At 47.2% G+C, this 19358-nt stretch overlaps 1 protein-coding gene across 4 annotated transcripts in view; it reads left to right on the top strand.

The window, feature by feature from the left end:
- The window catches only part of LOC114062330, a 42299-nt gene extending 23148 nt beyond the window's left edge, over positions 1–19151 (top strand). For all 4 annotated transcript variants that reach the window (XM_027893617.1, XM_027893619.1, XM_027893615.1 and 1 more), the window contains exons 5-13: positions 2705–2779; positions 4811–4911; positions 5982–6074; positions 7425–7557; positions 8533–8643; positions 10124–10279; positions 13301–13422; positions 14965–15150; positions 17074–19151. In XM_027893617.1, the coding sequence (XP_027749418.1) occupies positions 2705–2779; positions 4811–4911; positions 5982–6074; positions 7425–7557; positions 8533–8643; positions 10124–10279; positions 13301–13422; positions 14965–15145 (972 nt within the window). In that variant the 3' untranslated portion in view covers positions 15146–15150; positions 17074–19151. The remainder of the gene's footprint in view (positions 1–2704; positions 2780–4810; positions 4912–5981; positions 6075–7424; positions 7558–8532; positions 8644–10123; positions 10280–13300; positions 13423–14964; positions 15151–17073) is intronic.
- The last annotated feature ends 207 nt before the right edge of the window (positions 19152–19358 follow it).

Here is a 19358-nt window from a genome sequence, read left to right as displayed (position 1 = left end):
TTTTTTTTTTTTTTTAAATTTCCCTCTAACGTAGTAGCTGGAGAAAGCTTTTGCTTAACTGTGGGCTTTCTGCTTTTGTGATACATGAAGTGCTGAGCAGGTTCACCTCAATCTGGCAGTGGTTAAGAGCATTTGTGCCATGTTACCCTGAGTTGGCTGCATTTTTTCACGCCACCTTGGATCTGGAAACATTGCAGCTCTACACGGTGCTGCATTATACATAGAGAGCAGAGCTGGAAGTGCTGGCGAGTGTAGCACAGCATTGCCCTGGCTTATTTCAGACCTGGCAAGCTTGGGACCAGCTCCAGATTCAAGCTAATGAGCTTAAGTGGACATAAGCTGATTCCATATGGAAAAATTATGGATGTCACTTCACTCAGCTCAGTGGCATAGCTTATAAAACCTGCTTTGTCCCTCTGTTTCTGGTTCCAGGATACTCTAGCCCTTCATTATTCCAAATATACAGCAAGTTGCTATTGAGCAAAATTCCTGTCAGTTATGTCTGAACAATTATCATATATAATTGTGACTAAATCACATGCCATGCATTTTACCACTTCAATGGATGACTAAATTTTTCTAAATTAAAAGAGCCTGACCAGAATAAGCCATGGCCTGCTTTGCCTCTAAATACCTGGCTTATCACTGGGAGTGCCAGCCTGATATCTGTGCATACTAAAAGCACTTTAAACAGAAATGAGTAGCGAGAACTGTGACCACATCTGAAGGTGCTGAGAGCTCATGTGCCATGTGGGGTTCAAAACCACTTGCAAAAACCTCTGTGGGGAACTTGGTCAGCTCTGCATGCAAGGTAGCATTCCCCCAGCCTGGACATGTCTAGGGCCCAGGGAGCTTTGTGCCTTTGAGGTTGCAAGGTTGGTGAAGTGAAAATGATGGTGCCATAGATTTGGTGGTCAGTCTGACACGTCTGCCCCTGCTGTACTGCGGAATCTGACACGAGTGGAAGGCAAACCTTCCAGCACGATGCTAGCTTTCATTCTGATACTGACAGGTGGAAAATGAGGAGGGTTTACACTGACCTGCAAAGGATCACTTGGGTCTGTGTCTTCTCCCCCCTGACACCTCTGTTTTTTCAGATAGACAGATAGAGGACTGAGCAGTTCATGTGCTTTGGAGAATTTGGGCTGAGGACCTGCTGCTGCCCAAACGAATAAGGCTGTGCAGTCATTTCTGCCCGCTTTCCTGACCATGTGTCAGCGGTGCACTCCCACCCATCTTAGCCAATTTTGACCATACTTGATAGCAACGTGAGGGTCTCAAGGATGTTAAGTTCTTGCATGTTTTAAAACAGCAGCCAGAGAGAAGAGGGACCAAAGTTATAGCTCAGCCCCCTGCATTTTCTGAGAGGAAGCAGTTGGCTGGGCAGTCAGCACAGGTGGACTGACCATCCATGGATCTGAGGCTTTGCAATATGGAGTGCCATATCTTGGCCTGAGAGAGAGGAACAAGAAAGAAACTGGGCCTGTTTGTTACAGCAAAAATTCTGTCTCCAGCTCAGAGCCTTGGTGCCTGAGGTGCTTTTATCAACGCAGAGCTACAAACAAAAATCTCGTGTTAATTCAGACGCATCATCTGACCCAAAACAACTAAGTACCATGGCTCAATAAGTTATTACCTTGCAGTTACTCACTAAACCATGCTTTGTCCCATTGGGGAGCAAGATCTTCATGTTGGCTTAAGCTGGCTCATTTTAGTGTGCAGCTGGGGCAGGCTGGAAATGTTTGTGCAGCTCGGCTGGGATGTGTTATCTCAGCACGTCGTGTTCACACAATTGCTCACAGTCAGGTGATGACACTCTGGAGGAAAAGAATTTTTTTCGAGTTGTTTACAACTGCTTATTTGCCTTTGATTAACACTTTTCAGTGGGTATGGGAGAGCAGTTGTTTTAAATATACTTTTGATGAAAATCTTCAGTTGACAGCCACAAATTTCCTAATTTATCAGCCAGAAAAGAACGAAGAAAAACGTGGAAGATCAGACTTTACATTCCTTGGAGGAAGATGCAGGAATGAACGAATAAATAAATGAGCCAGGCTTTTGAGTTTAAAGCTTCTATAAAGGTCAGATCATGTTTTAAGCAACAAGCCCTTTCTCTGCAGTGTTAGTTTTGTTTTTACAGCCCATTCAAAGTACTGTAAGCCAGCCAAGTCTTGGGAAATTTCCCATTGTGCAGCCTCACGGGGCTCATCTCATCATGACAGTAGCTTTAAACACTAACCCGAATCCTCTTTGCACTCACAAGTCCCTGGCTCAAGCGAGGGAATGCTTTTAATTAGTGCTGGCTGGTTTATGTGGGTGCCGGTTGGGGCTGGGGAGAGTGGAAAATCTCAGCTACAGTAGCTGGCAGCATGGAGTTGTGTGTCTAAGCGTTGTTTTGCTGTGTGGGCGCCTTCATTTGAGCTAAGCTAACTAGGGAAGACTGTAGATAACCCAAGCTGACACTGGGATGAAAGGAAGCTGCAAATCATTTAAACTCAAACAAACAATGTAGAACAAAACAGAACAATGTTATTAGGTCAGATGGAAAGTAGCCAGGCTTTGGGTTAAATGAGACAGCCAAAAAAAATAGAGGCAGAAATTCATCTAGCCCAAACACATAATGAGAGGCTGGGAAACCTAACTCATTATGAATGCCATTGTATCTCAACTGTTCTTTTCTCTTTTCTTTTCTTTTAATATTTAGAAAGAAGTAGAGAAAGCCCTGAAAGAAGCCTTTGATATTGGAAAACCCCCTTGTACAGATGCCGCAGTCATTCAGGTAAACTGGGAGGAACCACAGAAAGCTCTCACACTCAGGGGCAGTCCTGTTTTTGCACACAAGTATGTGGGTATTTGCATGTTTCAGGCTAAGCTGGATGTGTTAAAGGCTTGCAAGTTAGCTGCCATACTCAAACTGTGCCTGTTTGCTCCCAGACCTGTTTTTGTTCTGTGCATAGGCAAAGAAAAAAAACTAACTAAAATAAAAATGAGCCTGAGATTAGCTAATTCAAACTGAAGTTGCATTTTCATATATTCACCTGGATCTTCTTGTAAAGTTCTGGAAAGTCGTGGTGTATGTTAACCACTCTGCTCTGTGTGAGTGCTGCAGAGCACTCCTATAAAAGCAGCAAGGGTGCCAAGCTGTGGCAGGGCCCCATATCTGGCAGTGCAAATGCAGACAGGCTGCTCCCTGCTCCTGTGCTGGGTACAGCTGTGACTGCTGTCCTCATGGGTTGGGTGGTGAGAGGGGACACTGCAGAGCACAGTGAAGGTGAGCGCTCAAAGGACACTGCAGAAGCACACTCTGCTGATTTAAGAGCAGCACATAACATGGCCAGAGGGCATTTGGATCAAGACCTGCAGAAGGATTAAAACAAATCCTGGAGTTCACATGTAAGCTCAAGTGATGCTGGAGATCAGGGGTAGGATTTGGGCTGTCACGACTGTATCTTTCTTCTCCACTACCACCACTCCAGTGGCAGTCCTCTTTCAGGTCATGGAGGAGGAAAATAGCTCCATGGTCCTTTGGGGTGGCAGACAACCTCAGGCACCCCATTGGAGGCATTGCAGATCAACAGCAGCTGTCTTTCCTTGTGAGGACACAGCTTTAGCTTGCAAAAACTAGCTTTTCTGGCCCAACTCAAACCCAGACACCAAGTGCAGAGCTCAGAGCAGGGGCTGTTTCCTCCTCGCCTTGCCTTGTGCCCACTGGAGTGGTGGAGCAGTGATGTACCCAGTGATGTACCTGTTTTAGGATGACTTTTAGCCACCAAGCTTATTTGTTTTCCTGCTCCTGACTTAGAGAGCAAAGGTTTCTAACTGGAACTAGGACAAAGTCTGGTTTAAATCATGTGGTCCTCATATCTGCAACATCTGGCCGTGCTTCAGCATGAGTGGTTTTCTCTGTTGTGCATAAAACTGACAGGTTCGAATGCTCTGGGGTGGGTGATGGAAGAACCTGGATAAATAGGAAACCCTTATGAAATTACTGCCTCCTCAATTTTCACAAGCTGACACTGAAGATTAGATAAAAAATGAACAGGGTGTCATGAAAACTCATCAGCCATGATCTCCTGACACTTTGGGGTGGCATATTTTATCCTGTCCCTTTGGGTGAGCTTTTACATCTGTTGTGAGCAGTGGAAAAACCCATTCATGATGTGAGCCACCCTTTGTCTCTGGATGACGAGCACTGGGAGAGCACAGCCTATGAGGCCATCTGTCTCCTTTTATCCATCTGGCTCTCCTTCCCTTGCAAGCTTTTGTTTCCACAGAGCAACTAATGGGCAGCATTAAGTTGCCACCTGCTCAAACTTGCCCGATATGGGGTGAATTTTGAGCTGTCTGGCACAGCCCACCTCCTGCAGACACCTGGGCCACCCAGCTGGGGTCAGTTACAGCTGCCTAACCTCTTCTTTAGCAGCTGCCCCCAGATTTATCTGCAAGGGTGAGTCAGGTAGAAGCACAGGTGCTCCTGCAGATGTCAGGTCTTTCTTTAAGCTGAGCTGCCAGGATGGATCTTGCCAGCAGAGAACATCTGCAGAGAAAGGCTTTTTCCTGGACTCCTTCCTGCCTGCTAACCACAACAAAAGTCATGTTAGCAAAGATGTAGGGTCAGGCATTAAAATCTGGCTCCTGAAAAATACTTTTATTTCCACCATAGCTGTAAGGGCTCTCAAAACTTAAGCAGAAGTTGCTGCCTAGAGGGCAGAGGGACTTGGAGGAGGTGAGTGGTGGGATGTATTCCTGTTCACTGCATTGGGAACAAATGGCTTTGGCCTGCCCTCCTCTCACACATTGAAATCCACAGATACTAACAGAGAAGACAGAGGCTGCCAGGCGTGTCAGCAAGAGCCTGAGCGAGAAGGTGGAAGCTGTGTGCCTGGAGGAATGCCTGAGGTTCCTGGAGAGGTAGGAGGGATGCTTCTTTTCCTCCTTGATAGCACCCTTAATGCTCAAAAGAAAGAAATCCTTATGTAGCAACTGGGGATGCTGTATTCACCTGAATCTTTAGTTTGATGGCTGTTTCCTGTCAAGCTGTTTCTGGAGAGACAGGGCTTCAATGCTGTTCCATGTGCTCAGCATTTGCTGTTGGGCTAAAGCTGAGGGGACAAAAGGCATCTGGACTTGCCAGGACAGGTTAAAGCCTTAGAGGATGTTTTGGAGAGACTTAGACCTTAAACACAGCCAGGAAGAGGGGCAGCCATGTAGCCCGTGCCCAGGCTTGGCCCTTCCTACCCTGGCTGTGCTTCCCAGGCACGGTGGTTGCTGCTGGCTACATGGGGGGTGGGGGGGGGGGGGGGGGGGGGGGGGGGGGGGGGTGAGGGGTGAGGAGCTCTTCTCTGTCCTGGTTTCATAGGAAGATGAATGTCATCTTCTCATCTTCTGCCCTCTCACCACTTCTTCTGACTCCCTTTGTCTTCTTTTTGTACTTGTGCATCTCTTGCCCTGTGTATACCCAGAAAATGCTGGTTATAGGTGAATGTTTGAGAAAGAGGTTTCATTTAAGATCCTTGGCCCTCCACACGATGAGACAAAAGAAATTCCTATAAAACAAGGTTGACCAGGAGCCACTCATGAGACAGAAGCTGCAACAAAGCAGCCGATACACTTTGTGGGTTATTCACACACGCTGAGTCTTTGTTCCACAGCTCCATCAGCAAAGCCTGAGCTGCTCCCCAGAAGCAGGTTTTGCAGCAGCAGCAATGGTGTAAAATGAACCTCCTGCCTCTTGGTCCATAGCGGTGGCACTCGGGCAGCTTGAGGGCTCTCCCTATGTCATTCCTATGCTCTCCTTCCCCAGCAGCTGGGCAGGGCAGAGACTGCCTTTGTCATGCTGTAGATCCCGCTTGCGGAGTGAAAACGCACAGTGAAAAGACAAATAATCACAGAGTATTTCTCCAGTTTGCTGACAGGCTACTGCTGTCAGATGCATTATGGAGCATGCCAGATTAAAGATATGTCTTCCTGTTTTAATTTAGCTATGAAGATGAAGTAAGAAGCTTTCTCCAGCTTGATGGCTACCCACCAATCTGCAGCAGCTTACGAATCCTAGAGAATTGCTGCCTTCTAAGGTTAGAAACCAGAGCCTGGGGAGAAAAATGAGTTTTCTGCTGTCTGATCTCCTTCTGAATCTGCTCTGAGGCCAACCTTGCCTCCAGCTGGATCTGGGCATCCAACCCTGTGCACATCAACCCTGAAGCACGGAGGGAACCAGCTGCTGCCAGCAAGGCCCTTTCAGAGCTGCCCTGGCTGCCCCAGAGAGAAGGAGGCTCAGATGGGGGCTGTGACCTTGGCCAGAGGGCCATGACTGCTGCACTGGCAGTGCTGTGCTGCTACTGCTTGCCTGCTCCCAGGCCTTGCAGAGGCAGGGGCTGTAGCTGGTGGTCCACCATCTCCCCCTTCCTGGTGCCCATAGCACTGAGCAGGAGGCTGGCAGCAGTGCTGTGTCACATGTGGGGATGGTATCCTGGCTACCCCTGTCTGTGTTGTGCTGTGGTTCCTTTCACTGGCCTGGTTGTTCTTCAGCACAAAAGCCTCATAAAGATTATGCTGAGATGTGTGTGCCAATGCACTTGGTAAGCACAAGGTTCAGTGCTCTGCTGAATGAAGCCCCATGGACCATGCCAGGCTCTCCCTGGGGTTGCTAGGAAGGAGGGAAGCAATAAAGCACAGAAGGGTGGAGGAGGCTGCTTCCACCTATGAGCTAATTTCAGAAGCACTCACAGCAACGGAGAAAACAAAGTTACTTCACTTCTTCCTGTGTAAAGCTATCTGGGGATCTCTGGAGTCAGCAAAATGCCAAAATCCAGCATATGCATCGTGATTACTTGACATCAGAGCCTTGTGTTGAGCCTAGGTAGCTGTTTTGTTTGTTGCATTTGCATGTTGCTGATGCTGGATCCCAGAATGAATACTTATGAGTCTCTTTTACGTAATTCTTTACAGTGATCCTGAGAATGAAGTTGTACACCGAATTTTTCCAGAATGTAAAATATCTGGTTTCAAGCTGGTAGTAATTTTAACCAGGATTTGCTGATCTGAAGACTGTTCTGATGGAAAATAACTGCCTTGTATTTGTAGCTTGTCTGAAGCACACAGGATGCTCATTCAGTCTCTGTTTGTCAAGACCATTTCATGCCTACTCATTTTTGAAAATACTAGAATTTTTACTGATCTGATCCCACTAGTGATGAGTACAAGTGGCATTTGTGTGCACTGAGGTTTCCTGTCCTTTTGGTAGTGTCTTAATGAGATCCATCCAAAAGATGGGTGCACAAATGTGGGTCACTGAGCTAGCCCTGAACCTGAGCATATGTCCATTTACTTACCCAGTGTTGGTTACAGTAGGAAGAGTTTTGATCTGAGAGAATAGCCTGATTTTATCTGATCTATACTTTCCATATTTTTTGGTTTTTTAACAGGACTGTCTGGCTTAAGCTAACATACATTTACAGTGCCAGCACTGGCCAGGATGTTAAGGTAAATGGATTTCTAGACAGGATGGAAGACGACATTACAGAGTGTTTTCTGCAGACAGTCACTTCTAAAGTCAAGGTAGGGGAGACATTTTTTAACACTGACTATTTTAAGACTGTAGATGTGCTCTTCACTCTCATGTCCTGATTTGGAAAGGGTGAAACCATAGTTTGATCTTCCAGTCCCTAGTGCTCCTCTGCTTTGTCAGAATCTGTGTATGGACAGATTCTTCACTTTTCCAGTTTTGGGATCCCAGTTCCATTGTTTGTAGTGTTGCTGTTGTGCTACAAGTAGGCACCCCGTGGTGCCTCTAGGAATCCAGACCCCAAGGGTTGAATTTTACTGAGTATCCATTCATCCCCAGCAGCTGGACATCTTCCCAGGACAGTGATAACTCACAGAGCCCAAGGCTGTGGTGAGTAGTCAGGAGGCAGAGAAGACTGACCAGAAATATGTCCCTCCCTTGAGATAAGTTCCCCTCCCTTCACACTTGCCAGTATCAGCCCATTAGCTCAGACACCCTTCCTGTCCTTGGTCTGTATTCTGGTAACACACAATTGCAGGCTCCTCAGTGTGTGGTGTTGTGTGTTTCCTTGGGAAGCTCCCCTGAGCATCTTCAGGCTCACTGAACAGGCTCCCTTGAGCAGCCTGGAGGCAACAAAAGGAAAATGACAGAAGAAAACCTGGCAGCACTGGGCAGTTTTGGTCTCCAGAGCTCATTGCCAGCTTGTCCCAAGGGGCCCACACATTGAGATGGGAACTGGGGGTAGTTCTGACAGGAAGCCTGGACAACCCTGGGAAGAAACAGGAGAGCTAGGGCTCAGGTTTTCTGTCTTCCAGGTTTGGGCTTAGAGAACTTCGTACATCCTTCCTGAGTTTGAATTGTTTCTTTCTTTCATGTTTTGATTTTCTTTGAAGTAAAGGCACAGGATGCTGCAGCTTGTGGAGGAGTCTGTTTCTGAGAGCAGAAGGAGCAAACGCACAATAATCTGTGTCTGTTGACTGTGTGGTGTCTCTACATGTGCACCCTTTGACTCTGTGCCTTTTCCTCAGGGAACACTGAAGGACCACTTCAAAAAGTGTGACAGTGGTTTTGACCACGTTCTTGAATCCTTAAAGCAAAGCTTTTTGGCCTTTGGGAAGAAAAAAACAGATACGTACAAGGTAAGAAATAAGTAAGAAAGTGAGAAAAAGATGTTACTCAGGAAATCACTAAAACTAGTCCTTGAAACTCTGGATGGCACAGTATTTGAACATTAACCCAAACTGCAGTTTTATTTGTTGTCAGAAGGGCTTTTAACTATCTAATGGTCTCATCCAGTTCCTCTATCCAACAGTTGGATAGAGACACCTGAGACCTTTCTGTAATCACAGCAGAGAAACCAACAAGGGAAGAAATGTGGAAACAGAGTGTACCTCCTAAATACAAAGGGGGAGCATTGAATCATCTCTGATCCTACCATTGCCACAATACCATTATATTGGGAACTTTTTCAACTTCTAATGTGGTTCAACCTTATTTGTAAGGAATATTTGTCCCTTTGATGGAGAGAGGACATAGAGAGGTGAAAGGTCCAGATTCCTAAAGGACACAGAGGGTTGGCAAAGAAAAACCTCACAAAGAGCCCAAGATTTTTCACCTTTACAGTAGCCTAAATAATTTTTCTAGGATCTTACAACACCCTTTGAGTCTGTCTCTTCAGCATGAGATTGGTACCTGGGGAACCCTCTCGTATTCAGGCTGGATTTGCTGCTGCTACTTGTGTCACATATGTCCCTCTAAACCAAGGGGCTCCTAGGTCTGCAGTCCCTTTGACAGTGATTTTAGTTAGCATTTTGCACTATGGAAAAAGGTAATAAAAGATAAAAAAATAGGAGCTATTCTGCTGTTGTTCAGAGCCTGTCACTGGACATTATGTCACATTAGTGCTGGGGCAAGCAGCAGCTTGGTGGCAAAAAACTGTGCCAGAGCTCTCTGTCTCTTGCTTTGTCTGTTCTGGACAGGACTGGGGATTTCCTGTACCTTTGGACTGCAGCCTAAAACCGCTCTGATTTCAATTGCTAATGAAATGTGGTTTCTGTGCGGCAGCCCCTCTCCCCTCAGAAATGCTCTTCAGCCCTTTCAGGCACTGCATGACCTCCACACTGGAGTTCCTCAGCCCACTGGGGTTCCTCCACACTGGAGTTCTCAGGGTGGCTCGGAGAGAGATACCCAGGTAACTTCTCTGTGCCCAGCCACAACTGTGTGCCAAGGGTATGGCCCTGTGTCCAGTGTAGATGCTCCAGGGAGGCTGGGTCTGGCTTTGCCTCTAGTCCAAGCTCTCGCCAGGTGATGTGTTTGTTAGCCATGCCAAGTATCACTGCAGCTCTGGAGTGTGAGTGACCTCTGGCTGAGGTAACTGGTTCCATTGCTTTTGCTTGGATGTCTCCACACTTACCATCAATGTTTGTGTCATCTGCATGCAGCTTGGAGCTATTCCATGTGTTAGACCAAGAATTTTAAAGGAATACTTAAGCAAAGAGATGGGACAACCATCTTCATGGACACTATATCCACTGTCTACACTGCTCAGAGCCCTATAGATATGGTCTGGTCCTTGCTTAGTCCAGGGAAGTTAATCTGGGTGTCTTTGCTCTGAAACAGGCTCTCGTCCAGGCTGTCAATGCCATTGTTATTACAGAATATGTGCAGGCTCTCCTGACCACTCCCAGGAAACCATCTTCTGTGCAGAGGAGGAGGGTTGTCAACAAGATAGAAGAAGATCATAACATGATGCAAGCCATCTTTAAAGAGTGCTTAGTAAGTCTTTGATATGGTTACAGTTTTGCTTTCTTGTCATCAATAGCAGTACCAGCAGAGGAAAAGACTCTGAAAGCAACAAAAAAGCTTAAGATTTTTTACTGCAGGGGTATCCAGCTTCACAGAAATGACAGTCAGATGTGCTGACGGCCCTTCTGATCTGCCAGAAGCTGTTAGTTCATGGTTTTGAAATGTGTGACTGGAGGAGGCAAGTTTCGCACTCCTGCCACTGACATAAGAATGAGGTGTGCTCCTCTGAGCTGGTGAGACAGCTCCAAAGATGTCAGCTCCCTCCAGCAAGCCTTGGGTCATGGCATGGAGGGGCAGCGCTTTCCTTGAGCCTCTGGAGTGAAGAACCAAACTGGCTACTCCACATCTTCACCTGCTCCATGGATTGCCCTTCATGGCTGCTCCTCCCTGGACATGGGGTGTGCATTGTTATCCCTCCATCCGGCCCCTTCCCACCCCTCAGGCCCTTCCCAGCCTCTCAGATCTGGGATGATGGCTGCGTGAGCCATTTCCTCCGCTGTGGCATTTCCCCAAGGGCAAAAACATGTTGATGCTGTTGTGGTTGGTGACAGCTGTGTTAAGGAACGAGTCTTCCTGCGGGGTTAACACGTCACAGCATAAGGAGGTAAAGGTGCCTTGCAGAAGAGATAGATTAGGTGTAAAAGCAGAGCCACACCTCTGAAGTAAACCTGTGGAAAAGTGCTAGGTCTGATTTGCAGAAACAGCTTCGGAAGCTTAAAAAAGCCTCTTTGCTCAATTCGTAATCTGGTGTAATTGGCAGTGCCACACACGACATCTGTGGATGCCACCAGGCTGTCACATGGGTCCCTTGATTACCCAAGGGCAAGGACTGCAACGGCAGCAGCATCCCCTCCTGCAGCTGCTCCAGTTGGAGAATCACTGCTGTGCAATGTCCCTGGCATGACTCATTAGCAAGCGCAGGCTGAGAGTGCCCAAGCGCAGTGCTTTGTAAGAGGCTGGGCTGAGCAGCACAGTGGTGCTGGTTGCAAAGTCACTCTGGTAACAGGACTCAGATGTGAAAGAGCTTATAAACCCCCTCGGCTATACTGGTTTTAATAATTTCGCAAATTCTGAGTAATTCTCACAACTTGTCAATTTAAGTGCTAGGGACTGAAAATCTATTTTCTCACAGATGAGTCCTCTGAAGCAATTTGTCAGCAATTCTTGCTGTGTCCAACGAAAAAAATGAAATCAAAATGATCATCTGTAGGCTTCTCTAAAAATTTCTCAGAGCCATCACAATTAATGCACTAGTTTCATGGTGGAAAGCTGGAAGCTGACAGTGCTTTTAGCTGAAGACACACCTCTCCTGTAATGATCAATCACAAATGAGTCAGTGCTTTGAGCAATCAAGCTATGGGGAATGGCAGGAGGGTTCTCTAATCTTAACTCTGAAGTTTACCAGTAATGCTGTGCTCAGCATCAGCTTTGGCTGTAATATACACAGAAAGCTGGTTTTATAGCACGGAGGAAATGTAGGAAATCTAATTATCTATTAAGACCCTACATTCAGCTTGGGTGAAAAAAGTCTGCATCTGATTAGCCCTGTGTCCCCAGTCTGTGCACTTTCTTACTTGAGGTGGGAGCACCGAAAACCTTGGGAAAGAAATGCATAAGGGATTTGCAGGGGACAGCCTGATCCTCAGTCAAATGAGGCACACGGTTATGCATGCAAAAAATGTACTCTGCTGCAGACTGAATTTATCGTGCAGTTGCTGCACAGGCTGCACCTGCTCCCTGCCCTGCTCTGCCCTCTCTTCAGGCTCTTCCTTCCCCTCCATCCTCAAAACACATTAGGAAATACCTTCCTTCTCTCCCAAGAGCAGTACATGTCAAAGGCACTTAAACACTGCTGACAAGACACCTCTTTTTTTTTTTTTTTTTTCTTTTCCCTTTTAGACTGCAGGCTGTTTACCTCTGACCTTGCCTGTCTATATAGTGCTTAACTAAATCTGACGCCTTCAAATTAATTAGCATTTTGTAATAGTGAGCTTGCCAAGTATGAAGCTGTACAGTACCGGTGCCTCAGGAGCTGAGCACAGCCTGTGCACTGAGCCGAGCTAGGCGTGCTGTGTGTCTGCAGTGCAGAGGAAGAGGGGGAAGGCTGTCTTCAAATATTACTATTATTTTTAATTTATGTTCAGTGCGGAGGTGCTGCATGGAGAATGTGACCTGCTGTTTGCAATGCCCTGTGGAGATCAGGGGAACCTGGGCTTCTCCTGCCCCAGTTTGGCATCCCGTTCTCCAGGTTTGCTTTGTCACGGAGTCTCTGTTGACGTGGTGGCATCAATAATTCAGGGAAGCAATTTAATTGTATTACTGCACTGATGAAATATGTGAGCAAGACCTGAAGCAGTTCATCTGCACTCTGCTCCTTCAGCTTTGCTGAAAATGCTGTGTGGTTTTTGATGAGGCTTTTTTTTCCTCCTGAGTGCTCCAGATTAGAGGGAGCTGATAATATGCAGCATCTACCAACCATGTCATATTATTTACACTCTCCAGCCCTGCTTCCCTTTTTTCTGTTAGAGGATCTGTGTTCCCTCATCCTCTCCTTAAGGTCTCTTTTCTGTCCCAGGGCTTGCTTTGGGACAGCAGAAATGCCAGCATGTTTGGCCAACAGAGGTTGTTTTCATGTAAGCCAAGCAGAGGGCTGTGCTTACATCTGGAAGCAAAACACTCTCCAAAGAGTGAAATGGTCTTGAAAGGACAGGCAATTTAGGGAAAAATGAGGTACATTTCCTTTGCCAAAGTAAATGCAGGAGGGGATTCTGCACTGCTGAAGGTAGTTGCCCAGCCACCCTGGAAGCAGTCCATGACTGCTCCCCAGTTTCTCTTCTCCTGCCCTGGGGGCAAAACAGGTTTCTATACATGCACAGACAGTCCCACAAATTCATAACTCACACAGAGAGATACCCAGTCTGATACGAGTCCAGCTCTTAACATTGTGTGCTGTTCCTCTTGCCCTGAACACACCTTTGCTTCTCTCCTCAGGGTCCTGCAGCTGGTCCCCTCAAGGATCCCATAAAAGCAATTTTAGAACTCATTCAAGCTTCCAATGCTGAGGGGATGAAAATAGCTCTTCTGCCCATTCTCAAAGAATTTCCTGAGCTCGGGTAATGTCTTTTGTTGGTCTGACTTCTGTACCTTCTGACATGATTAGTTGACACCAGACAACCTACAGCAGTATTAGTCCTGTGATAATTTTTGCAGTGCACTGCGCTGGGCACAATGGTCACCTTTGAGTGCACTTGGTGCTGCCTCTTTGCAGATGCTGATTAACATCGTTTATAACTTAGCCAGACATGAACTGGTTGAGATGTGCTTTTGTAAAGGTGAATGATGGATGAAATGGCTGACAACAAAGCAGAAATGCTGTGGAAAAGCACTACCTGAATGGAGAATTGACAGGGGCATGTGTGTTAAATGTAGGTTTCAAGAACATTCGTAACTCAGGCATTTCATAACTTCTGAGTGCTTGGCCTTTGGCTTCAACACCTTACCAATCCTTGTATTACTATTTTCACAAAATTCTAAGTGTATTCAGCAAGAATATACATCTCCATTTCTTACAGGAAGCTGTTGACAGAAATGAAACACAGCTTTTAATAGGAAGGTTGAGATCTTAGCTAACTGCATTTGTTCCAAGGTCTATGGTTTATTACATCTATCTTTTGTTCTGATGTGCTGTGCTAGTGATTGTGTTTTTCCAACCTAACATGATTGCAGTGAAGAGCTCTCTGTCACAGGATGCTGTGAAGGCCAAAAGTGTGAATAGCTTCAAATAGGGAGCAGACAATTCGTGGTAGATAATTATTTCAGTGCCTATTCAACATGACAATCATGACGTAACCCCCAGCAAGGGAAGTCTCTAAATTGTAGACTGCCAGAAGCAAAGGGAAAAAAAAAAAAAGAGAGAAAGACAAAGAGAGATCGTGTTAAGCTTCATCTGGTTTCTGTATTCTTTTCCTGAATATTTACTACTTTTGAAGATGCTATTGAGTTAAAAAGCTGCTTATCTGATACAGCATAGCAATTCTTGCTCTCTTGCTATGTATATACACACACATTTAAGTAGTTATATATGCATAGTATAGGAAGAGGGCATAGGAAGTACTCAGAAGACCCAACTCTCAGAGGAGGTCATACTGGTGTGAGTGAATGCCCTGTTCTTTATTACAACAGATTTCTATATGTTTAAAACTGCTTGGTTTGGATACATTTGCCTTATATCTAATATGGTGCTGCTCAGAGAAGCAATGCTCTGTAGAACAAAAATCCTATAACCTTCCAGGTGAACAAGAATTAGCACCATTCGAGGGGAGAAAAGATATCAAAAATGCTTCCAAATGGTCAAGTGCAGAGTTATCTGAAACTTATTATAATAGATACAGATCTTTTTCTCGGAATATCCTGAGTTGAAGGTTTCCACAACTTCACAGGGATGCTGTGTGCCCTGGGCTTGGGACCCATGAGCTCAGCCACATCCCACGCAGCTCTTGTGATACAGCCTCCTCCTTCTTAGGTAGCCAGCAGGTGTCAGAAAGCAGCTCAGCAGCTTCCAGTCTTTGGTCTGGTCCAGCAAAACTGAGTAATAGGAAGAAAAGGTTTTTTTCCTTGACCCATTTGCTGACCTGCCCTCTTACCCTTTTTGAAAGGAAGGAACATCTGAGAGCGGTGCTGGACATCAAAGACTCGCTCAGCCGAGAAGACAGAACTGCTCTCTTGAAGGCATTCGAAGATAATTGCAGGGAATTAGAAACAGAAGCAAACTTACTTTTTGCAGATATAGAAGTAAAACCTGGAAGATACGGACTCTGTGGCTGCCTCTGCTGTTAGAAAAGGTAGGTGTGTGAGTGTGCTTATGTGTAACATGAATACCTGCACAGGTGTAGGCATTCCTGCTTACAGGAAAGTGGAGCAATGATGGCTGTAGCATCACCTCCCCAAGGTCCTCACTGCTCTCTACACTGGCTCTGCTTTCCTCTCTCCACCTGCAGACTTTCACGTCATGGAGGATCGTGTTGTAGGCAGTGCAGGGTGCTGAACGCTTAGATGTGTGATTCAGGTTACAGAAGAGGCAGACGAGAAGACAGGGCTCTTCCTCCCCATCTTTCACTCCTGTTTGTGTGTTCCTGCAGCAAGGTCTCTCTGCAGCATCCTCTTCCTCCCAGCTCTTACCCTCTGCGTGGACAGGGTCTTCCAGGCAAGTGCTGATGCCTCCTGGTAGGGACCACCGAGGAATCTTCTTCTCAGTGGTCCTCCTGCTTCCCTGGTGCCAGGGGGAGGGATATGGGAGCCCCACCCTTGCCCCCTCTATGACAGCTGCATTAATTGAACCAGTCTTGGCCCTGTGTAAGTGACTGTGCCATGACGTGAAAACCAGACGAAGTGTGCTCCTTCCATGCTGGCAGCAGCAGCTGGTGGTAGAAGGGAGAGTTAAATCAGAGGGATGACTGTTACTGTGAGGTGTTAAATCCCCTGGTGTGAATTGCCAGTGCTCATCTGAAGCACCTGCAATTGCCTTTCAGTATCCCAAGAGACTCCTTCGTAGTCACAAACTGGGCTTTTTTATTTTTTGGGGGGGTAAGTTGCAGCAGGTTTCAAAGCTGAGCAGTTCCTCATGGTTTTAAAATACTTCCTAGCAGAGAAAATGCAGATATTTTCTTCACTTTGAATAATCAGCAACTTCTTTTTAGTCCAAATTTATCCAGCTCCAGCTCAGAGCCAGAGAATTTTGTTTTATCTTGGCCGGGTCAGATCCCTTGGCTATCAGAAATAGTCGCTCTCACTTTAATATCTACAGATTGCCACCAGTCACCTTCTGTTGGATAAGCTGACTAGTTTGAGTATCTCAGGTTGAGAAGCCCAGTCCCTCTCCACCTCCTGTGCTCTCAGGTGTCACGATTTATTTATAGTTACACATGATAGCAGATCAGGGATGAGTTATGCAGGGCGCTGACCTGGGGCCTCCAGGCACAGGCAGACAGCAGGCTGTCCTCGTAGCAGGGAGAGAAAGCAATTAGAGAAACAATTAATAAGCACACAAGCTTCCCCTTCTTAATGAGAACTGATTCTGATATAATGAACTGGCTATCAGCCACCCATTTTTATACCCTCCTTTAAAGAAGTTACCCATGCTGTCACCTTTACTTTAGTAAAGATATCCAGGAACATGTTTTTAAAACAATCTAAGTCACTTAATCTCCTATTTGCTGAAATGCCCTGGGCAAACAGGCTCCCAAATCCCAGCACACCAGGCTGAGTCTGCACTACAGTGGAAGCACATGTGTAGCACAGCTTGATCACCTCACCTGAGCTCAGGGGTACCAGAAATGGTAAAATTATGGGATGTACCACCTTCCTCCTTCCATTGCAGCCCTGGGATTTTGCTGCCACGCTCTGGGGTGTGACCTGTAGGTACTCTGAGAACCAGTGGCTTTCTCCTCACCAGGAACACATTTGTCCCTTCTGTATATGGAAGCGGGAGGACTTGGGAAAAGCGCTAGGTTTGGTTGCTTCGTGTTATCATGAAATGTCCTTCCAGAAGAGGAGTGAGAAGGTTTGTCTAGATGGGGCAGGCAGCAGGGATGCTGCCCACGACTATGGCTTATGTAGCCCAGGAACTGGAGAATTTCAGCAGGTAAATGTCGATACATCTTCATGCAAGAGTCTGTGTATGGGAGGGATGTTTCAACTGTTTGACTCTTGCCCATGTTCTGACAAGGGGTATTTTATTACCCAGCTTTTTTTTTGCCTTCCCTCAGGCCTGCTGTGAGAATCCCATGTGGCAGCATCTGCAATCCCATCTCCTTGAAAGCATCAGGGACCCATGCAGCTGGATGCATGGAGAAGCTGTCAGCTATGGAAGACACAATTCCTGCATTTTTGCAGGAAAACTATGTGGCTCAAGTCCTAATCTTCTATGCAAAGTCCAGGAGGAAGTTGGGTGGGATATGGCAGAAAGACACTCCTCCAAAATTTCCTGGAGATTGCCACTTATCTGAGTGCTAGTGGTTATTCCCAGGATGTGGCATGGTGGCATGTGTGAAGGGGGAAGGTTCACCCTCACCAAATTTCTCTCTGTTTCCATCCCTTGTTTCCTGCAATCTCGCGTGAAACCAGGGACTGCTGCAGCACACGTTGTCCTAGCACTGCAACCTCCTGAGGGACCCAGGACCCTCTGAGGGAATCCTGCCTAGCCCATTGTGCTGGGGCTGCCTGCTGCTCTGGGCACCTTGATCCACTCCCCCAAAGCCCGACCTGCAGCAGGAGGGGTGCAGACAGAGCTGCCTCTTTGCTCTCTCACAAAGCCTGTGACCCACTTTGGGGGCAGCCTGCCATGGGGGCTGTGGGATGGGGAGCGCTTCCCGAATGAATTTTACAGCTGGCTCCAGAGCACAGTCTTGCATTCATTTTTATACCTCAGTTACTGGAAATTTCCTCTTGGAGAGGGAGGGGAAAGCCTCATGGGAAGCAGGCAGTGAAAGGAGTTGTTTGTCCGAGCCTCCGGGCAAGGTCTCTGCTAGTTTTCAGATGTAAATAGGCAGTTCCGACAGGAAAACACTGACTTTTCTTCGCAGTTATCTATGGACTGGTCACAACCTCCTAGCTGGATGTGGTTCAAGGCTCTCCTTTGCTATTGTGTGAAAATAGGCCGTTACTGCTCCTCTCTGACAATGTAAACAAGCAAAAAAACTCTACCTCATATGTGCCAGTGTTTTCCTGAATTGCCATTCTCCCTCGAATCACCTTGCCTAATAAGTAAAGGGGAAAACTTATGCATAACCTGTCAATGTATGAGGTAGCAGATGTGTCATGCCCTGGGACCCTGGGAAAGCGCAGACCTGGTGGTTCTGCCACATTCTGTGGTGCTGTGCCACCATCCCAGGGGCACAGATATCCCAGCTCAGGGGCAGCTTCTCTGCCTGGAGCCCTGGGTGCAGATGGGGTCCTGTGAGCTCTTCAGGAGCCAGGCAGGCTTGTAATTGTCACCAGCTTTGCACCTGGTGCAGTGCTGAGCGTGGGGAGAGTGGCAGAGAAGCAGGAAGGAACAGGCTGCTCCGTCTCCAGGGAGTCCTCTGTGTGCTTTCAGGGCCCCATGAGACTTTGGCATGGTTACACTCCACCCCTCACATCACTAAAGGGCAGAGAGCGTCCCATGGCCTGCTGCCCTTCCTGACTGCATGGCTGCTCCAAAGGCCAGCCCTGGTGTCCCTCACATTTCACAGCTGTGTATTGCAGCTTCAGTGAGACCTTTCCTGGGATATGGGAAGGCTGGGGGAGCTGAGGAAGCTGCAGCCTGGACAGGTGGGCACAGCTGGGCTGTGGGGCTGGGTGGGCACCTGTCCTCCAAAGGGTGCCAGCCCTGCCAGGCACACTGGGCCAGTCACCCTCCCCTCCTGAAAAATTGCACATTTTTTCAAGGGTGGGAAGGGGTGATGGACCTGGATGACAGACTGCATTGTGACAGCAGGGTCAGGGTCAGCCTCTGCCAATGGCAATTTCAAGCAACAAGCCTTCCAGAGAAAATAAATAAAAACCCCTCTGACATTTCACCATTGGGCTAAAAATAATGCCACAGCATGTGGATGGCTCTGACCACGTTCATGTCAACGTCTATGTATGTCTCTGCCATTTGACATCCACAGGCAGACGAGGGTATATTCTACTTGGAAGCAGCAGCTGGGAGCTGTGAGGGAGGCTGGGCTGGCCACTGCTGTGTGTGGAGAAACACCTCTTTGCAGCAGCAAGTTTCTGCACATTGTGTGTAGCATCCAGTCATGGAGAGACCAAATAAAGACCTGAGTTTGTCCATGAGGCTTAGTGCTGGTGGCATACGTAAAGTTTTCCAGAGCCAGAGGGCTCAGGGATGTTGGCTGGGATGGGGCATGGGCAGTGATGGGGAGAGGTGGCCTGGCATGGAGGCAGATGGTGTGGGAAGGATGTCCTCTGCCACCTGCGAGTCACCTGAGGGGAGCAGATGGTGTGTGGGGAGTTTCCTAGTGGGTCCCCAGGAGGGGAAGCTGTGGTAAGGGGATGCTGGGTCACT

This window comes from Empidonax traillii, unplaced genomic scaffold (genome assembly GCF_003031625.1).
Source record: "Empidonax traillii isolate 1590-97213 ecotype Southwest subspecies unplaced genomic scaffold, ASM303162v1 scaffold398:size1781980, whole genome shotgun sequence".
Lineage (NCBI taxonomy): Eukaryota > Metazoa > Chordata > Aves > Passeriformes > Tyrannidae > Empidonax > Empidonax traillii.
Note: the sequence above shows the minus strand (reverse complement) of the source record. Positions and strands in the feature narration are given on the sequence as shown.